This window comes from Pediculus humanus, genomic scaffold (assembly GCF_000006295.1).
Source record: "Pediculus humanus corporis 1103172108209 genomic scaffold, whole genome shotgun sequence".
In the NCBI taxonomy this organism is placed as follows: Eukaryota; Metazoa; Arthropoda; class Insecta; order Psocodea; family Pediculidae; genus Pediculus; species Pediculus humanus.
Window position 1 is genome coordinate 204,739 of NW_002987779.1, and position 7,041 is coordinate 211,779.

The following is a 7,041-nucleotide window of genomic DNA, read 5'->3' on the forward strand; positions in this document are numbered from 1 at the left end:
AAAAATAAAAATTAATACGTACAATTGGCGGCGGCGATGGAGATTCCGATTGAAACACCGACGGTGATCTTCTCGGCCTTGTGTCAGCAAGTAAGGAAGCAACGCTAAAACTAATATTATTCCTAGATTGTTGCGGTTGTTGCGGTTGTTGCGATTGTTGTTGTCCACTACCCGTTCCTTGTAAGGACGCACTATTAGTACTACTACTACTATTATTAACACTATTATTACTACTACCGTTGTTATTATTATTTAAACCGCGATTAGTCCTCAAATCATCGGGTAAAATTTTTTTATTATTAGTATCGATTTTTGTCCTATTGACGAAATCGTTTGCCGTTTTCAAATACGATATCGATTCGCTAAGTCTTAAAGCATCGTTATTGACATCACTTCGATTCGATTTTTTTATTAGATCCAAATCGAAACGATTTGAATTTATCGATTTATCGTTTACCCTTAACATCAAACCGCTTTCCGATCTCGTCACGTAATCGTTACGTAAAAAATTTAACGTTTCCGTCGTTTTACCATTATTATTCGTGCTACCGCTACGATTTTGATTATTATTAATATTACTATTATTATTATTATTATTAATATTATTATTGTTTTTTATATTTAATCCATCGTCTAATTCGTCCATTTCTGTATTTATAAATAAATCTTTTTTCGTGACGTTGTTTTTCATTTGTTGTTGAGATGGATTCCGTTTTAAGATAGTCATAATTTTCGCCGGATTGTTCTGTTCTAGCATTAGTAGATTCGTCAGGTATTCTTTCTTCTTCTTCTTCTTCTTTTCCTCTTTCTTTCAAACTCAAACCGATTATTTAATTATTATTATTATTATTATTATTACTTCGATATTTAAACTTTTTCCTCTATTACGATATGAAAATTTAACTCCATTTTTTTTCTTTATTTTTTTTTTTTTTTTTACACGAACATTACTTATTTATTATTATTATTATTATTTTGTTTATCACACATCAAAATGTTTTTATTATTATTATTATTAATATTATTAATATTATTTCTCACTAGCAAGCTGTTAACATGACACGGTTGAACCCGGTACTAAAGTTAAAAACTTACTCCACCAATTTAATTTTATTACAACAAAAAACTTGCCATTTTTCCAATTTACACTCGAAATGTAAAAAGATTTTTTTTCTTTAACAAATTCATACGTGAAATAATGTTAACGTACGTTGAAATTAATTTACGAGATTTTCAAATCGTATGAAAAACTAATAAAACGTTTTTAAACCCCTCGTGTATAAGTTCATCTTATGTTTTTTTTTTTTTTTTTTCGTATAATAACAATGTTTTTTCTTTTGTATAAGAGGTTTTATAATAAGTTTAATTTAAAAACCGTATATGTGACACATTCATCATTTGATTATGTAAAAACTTTAACTTGTTTAACGAGTTTAAAGTGAGATAATGATGATAAAACTCATATAAATTTCTATTGATCGATTGGAAATCGTTATTTTAAAAGAATTTTTTTTGCCTAACGAATCAATAAAAAAAATTCAATTTTTTCTCATTAAATATATGATGAGTAGGCGTTTACGACGACGACGCCACCGCCACCGCCACCGAAAAAAAATATTTCATTGATATATATTCGGTTTTGTTATTAACGTAATAAAAGCGTTAACAATGGGCGGAACTTGAAAATTGAAGTGGGCGGAGTTAAACGAATTACAAATCTCCCCCCTCCCATCAATTCGAAATTGATTTCAAAAGCACATAGTGAATGGTTAATTTAAATACATGTTTCACTTACGAAAGTTAAAATTTTCAATATGGTTTTTAAACTTATTATTATACAATTACATAGTATAGGAGGGAGAGGGGGAAGGGGGTCTCCCTTTCTTTTCTGACGACGACGACGACGACAACGACAACAACAACAATAACGAGGAGAAAAAAAAAAAAAAAGGGAAAAAAATTATGTTGAGCTCACGTTTAGCAAATGATATTTTGATTTAATTAAAATTTAATGAACGAGACTATGGAAACATTTTAAACCAATCCCGAACCAGGAAATTAGATTGTTGACAGATGACAAGAGTTTAATGCGGTGATTTTCTTTTGTTTCCCGATAGATTTATTCTTAGTTGGAAAAACCTTTTTTTCCCTTTATTTATTTTCCTTCTTTTTCCCTTTCGCTTTTATCATCATCATCGTCGTCGTCGTCGTTATTATTATTATTTTCTCTTTTTTTACGCAAGCACTCACGCACGCACTCACGCACGCACTCACGCACCACTTTTCTTTCTCTCTTTTGCAATTTTCCCAATTTTCAATTTTCCCCTGTTCGTCTTTATGTACACATATACGAAATATAACTGTTCGTTATTTAATTTTTAAGCAGACGACAAAGATATACACGTTCACGACGTCTCCCTAACAATAATAGTTTTGACAACCGCTACTAGTTAACGAATAAATGCTTCATTCAGTCAACGAACCACAAAAAAAAACATTTTTGTCTCTTTCTATCTCTATCTATCTGTCTATCTCTTTCTGAATAACAGCGTTCGGATTGACTTGTGACTGTCACGTCAAATATTTTTTGACATTTTGATTTCCCTTCTTAACATATATATTTATTATTTTTAATTATACGTTCGTAAAATATCAGGGGTGAAAATGAAAAAAAAAACTTACCCCCGAACGTTTAAAATTATAATAATTTATATATAAGAATGAAATGTTTAAATTTGAAAGAGAGAGATAAACAGAGAGAGAAAGAGAGAGAGAGAGACAAAAACGTTGAAGAAAAATTACATGATCGATCGTTATGGAATTGTTTTTATAATCATCATCATCATCATCATCATCGTGTGTTTGTACACTCGGAAATTAATTATTATGATAATAATAATAATATCAATAATAAAAAACGTTAAAATTTTCATTTTCTCGTTCGCGAACGTTCGCGCATGTCGACATTTTTGTTTGTTTTTTTTAAAAATCGATTTTCGTCCATAATTATTTTTAATAAAAATTAATTAATCAATTAATTAATTAATAATAATAATAAGTTAAGGTTTAAAACCTTTTTTTTCTACACGATAATTAATTATTATATATATGTAATAATAATAATAATAATAATAGAAAATGAAAAATCGATAAACGACCTTAACGCGTCCTTTGACCCAAATCTAATCGAGTCGGGTCATGTAAAAAAAAAAAAAAAAATCTCGAATCGTGGTTTTAGAATACGTTAGAATAATTACGTTAAAAAATTAATTACGGTACTGATTAATTATCATTATTATTTTTTAATTATAAAAAATTAATTAATTAATTAATGACGTAATAAATCGCGAAGGATTAAAAAAAAAAAAAAAAAAAAATTTTTTTTTTTCGGTGAAATTCGAATGCTCGGGAAATGCGGATGGGGAAAAAAGGTTGTCGGAAAATTCACGAGAAGAGAAAGAGATAGAAGAGAGGGGAGGGGAGGGAGAGAGAGAGGAGGGTAAAATTATATGGAATGAGATATATCACGCATAAAACCGCATAAATATTATGATGCAATTAAAATCCGTTATACGTTCCTGTTGTTGCCTCTCGTTTTTTTTTTTTAATAGATAATAATAATAATAATAAGTGTGAGTACGGAGGAAAGAGGGGGGGGGTAAAAAACCAAAACAATTGGTTTAAATTTAAATGGGTATGAGAGAGTGAGAGAGAGAAAACGGAAGTGATGTAAAAAGATTCGAACGTTGTGTTTTATTATAGGAAAACGCGTGGGGCGTTCGAGTACGTTCGGGGGGTAAAAACATTTCGATTAATAAAAATCAGGTGGTGGTGGCGGTGGTGATGGTGCAAAACGACAGAAATCATTATTTTATCTAAAAAATTTTCCGAAAAAAAAAAAAAAAAAACGTTAAAAGCGGATGAAATTTGAATTGTTTATTATTTCTCTGATAAAAACGTTGTTTTCTGGTGGTTTTTCCCCCCGCCCCCCGCGCGTGAAAAACTGGAAAAGAGAGAGAGGGAGAGGGGAGAGGGGAAGGGAAACAACGGTAGGAAAAACAAACAAAAAAACAACCCAAAAAAAAAAAAAAAAATAGCTTCCGTTTCACGATTTTTATCTGCATGTCCGACGACGAAAAGGGAGGCGATAAAAAAATTTTTTTTTTTCGATTTCATATTCGGCGCTTTACGTTTTCCCCCCCTCCCCCTCCCTCCTCCCCACCGAGTTGTTTTATTACCTTCCTGATAAAAAGTAATTTTTTATTTTATTACGTTAACAAACAAACAAACAAACAAACAAAATTATTATTATTATTATATAAAATCCTACGTTTGCAAACTTTTCGAAAAAATTTTTCTTTTCATATACATCCTACGCAGGTAGTTTTCATCAATTCGAAAATGAGAGTGAGAGAGAGAGAGAGGAAGTGAGTGAGAGAGAGAGATGGATTATTCGTTTTCTACGTCGAAGAAAACCGACAAAATTGATATGAATTCAAATTTTTTTTTATCTTTCAACAGATAAAATTATCATTATTAGTCTCACAAAGACTAATATTGACAAACGACTTCCACTTAACCCCCGGTAGTTTTAGTCAAGTTTTTGTCTTCTTGGTAAAAAGTTTTCTCTCTCTCTCTCTCTCTTGTTAAATTTGCTCAAAATTTTTAGTTTTTTTTTTTTTGTGTGCTTTTTTAAAAAAAAAAAAAAAATTTAACAAATTTTTTGTTTGTTTGTTTTTAATTTAGTATCCATTTTGGAAACATCAATCGAACGAGGTAAATCATCATCATTATTTTTATTACTATTTAATTTTTTTTTTTTTTTTTTAAATGTTGGCAATTCTTTAAATCTCCCCTATTTAATCGCGTTCGGTATTCGCAAGGTAAAAATAATACAAAAAATAATAATAATAATGATAAAAGAAAACGATTCGTTTGACCGACATTAATTATAAGAAAATCGATAATTAAACGTCGATATGACGTCATCGATATCGATAATCAAAAAAATCAATTTTTAAAAATAAAAACTTTGTCAATTCTTTCCGAAAAAATAAAATAAATATTTTTTGAATGACCTCTTTTTTCGCAGTAATAATAATAATGATGATGATAACAATTCCAAGAACGTACAAACATACAAATATTGCAAACGCTTATGATGACGACAAACAACAAACAACAAAAAAAAACATTTTTTGTCGTTTATCTTTTTTAACTCTTCAATAATAAAATCAATAAATTTTTATCTTTTTTTTTTTTCCTTACCTGGCAGAATCATTTTGAATCATCATCATCATCATATCTACTCCGTTCGATTTTTTTTTGGATAAAACAAACGACGACGACAACGGAACAGGAAAGACGACTGAAAGTGAAGAAAAATTATTATTATTATTATTAGTTTTTTTATCATCAAAGTAATAATGGGTAACAATTATGGATTATTATTATTATTAACACTAACAGGTTTAACGTTATTGACAGGTATGTTCGTAATGATTTTCTTTTTCTATCTCTATCTCTATCTCTTTTTCTCTAATATAATAATGATGATGATGATTATTTTAGTTTGTAACGGATCTCGTACGCCTAAAGATGATGAATTTCCATTTCAAGTATTTACAAAAGTCATTAAAATTCCACCATTTTACACTTGTGGTGGTATTATATTGACGTCCAAATGGATATTAAGCGCAAGACATTGTACAAACGAGTGAGTAAATTAAAACAAACGACTATTATTATCATTATTATTATTATTATTATCGTTCAAAGAAAAAAACGTTTCGAAAACGAGGGAAAATTTTTTTTTTAATAGTTTGACGCCTTTGGTAATAAGTTATGGAAGTGCGGATTCTGGAAGGCCGGTCGGTGAAATACAAAGTAAAAGATTCGTTTATAGTAATTTCGATAAGGGGGATGATGTTGATAAGGGTGGTTTGGTTTTGATAGAATTAGAAGAAGATATTGTTTTTTCTAAAAATGCGAGTCAAGTTAAATTACCGTTGAAAAATTCAAAACTCATGGCGGACTCTGGAAAATTGAGCGGATGGAAAATACACGTGAGTTTTTTTTTGCGACGGTGGCGGTGTCAGCGGCGGGATTTCGAAACTTAAAAAAAAATTTTATTTAATTAGGGTCTTCAATCTGGAAATCATCCGACTTTGGCCGTTATTGAAAAATTTAAAATACTTTATAAAGATTGTAAATATCCGACTGGAGATTCCATGACTCTCGGACAAGATGAATTTTGCGGTTTCGACGAAGATTATCCAGATTTTTACGACATGGTAAAATAATTTCCAAATTTTTTTTTTCGTTATCATTTTTTCCAGAAAAAAAAATTTTTCTCACCTTTTTATTATTTTTCTCCAGACGGCCATGGGTACGGCGGTTACAAAAGATGGAATTTTAATCGGTTTGCTAACGAAAATTCCAAACAGTCCGACTTTTCCGCTGTTGTTCACTAAAATATCAGAATACGAAAATTGGTTTAAAAACGTTTTGGGTGACGAATCGAATAAATTGCTTTGGGTCAGTGAAATTCCAAATAGTTCTGGAAATTCAATGGCGTCATCAAAATATTTTTCTGTCGCCATTTTTTTCACCTTCTTAATTTTATTTAAATCTATTTAATAACAACCTCTCAATCAATCGATCGATCGATCGATCGAACCTCATTTTAAAAATTCATCATCGATTTTTATCCGTATTAATTAATTAATTAATTATCGATCGATTTATCGATTTTTTTTTAAAACAAAAATCCAAACTCAATTTTTCAATAAAATTATTATTATTATTATTATTATTAGCACTTCATCTCATCAATAATAATAATAATAATAATGATTTTTTTTTTTTAATGAATTCATTGTGTCGTTTTTTTATCATGTCCTAAGTATTATTATTACTACTACTATTATTACTATTATTATTATTACTATTATTATTATTATTTGTATCAATCAATAGAATAATTTTTCTTTTTTTTAAATTAATAAAAACCTCGAAATTTTTTTTTCAACCTTTTATATC

The 7,041-nt window shown here is 29.2% G+C and overlaps 2 protein-coding genes across 2 annotated transcripts in view; one reads left to right on the top strand and one right to left on the bottom strand.

Annotated features, from left to right (window-relative positions):
* Phum_PHUM440000 (uncharacterized protein) overlaps positions 1-1,058 on the bottom strand; it is a gene marked incomplete at both ends in the record, with an annotated part of 2,031 nt that extends 973 nt beyond the window's left edge. Inside the window, 3 exons of the mRNA XM_002429517.1 lie at positions 23-177; positions 259-551; positions 1,042-1,058. Of these exons, the coding sequence (XP_002429562.1) occupies positions 23-177; positions 259-551; positions 1,042-1,058 (465 nt within the window). The remainder of the gene's footprint in view (positions 1-22; positions 178-258; positions 552-1,041) is intronic.
* A 4,500-nt stretch (positions 1,059-5,558) lies between these two features.
* On the top strand, positions 5,559-6,639 carry Phum_PHUM440010 (chymotrypsin, putative; the record flags this gene model as incomplete). The annotated part of the gene is made up of 4 exons (XM_002429518.1): positions 5,559-5,716; positions 5,822-6,065; positions 6,141-6,293; positions 6,379-6,639. 4 exons carry the CDS (start codon positions 5,559-5,561, stop codon positions 6,637-6,639), a joined length of 816 nt encoding a protein of 271 aa, XP_002429563.1.
* Positions 6,640-7,041: the final 402 nt, after the last annotated feature.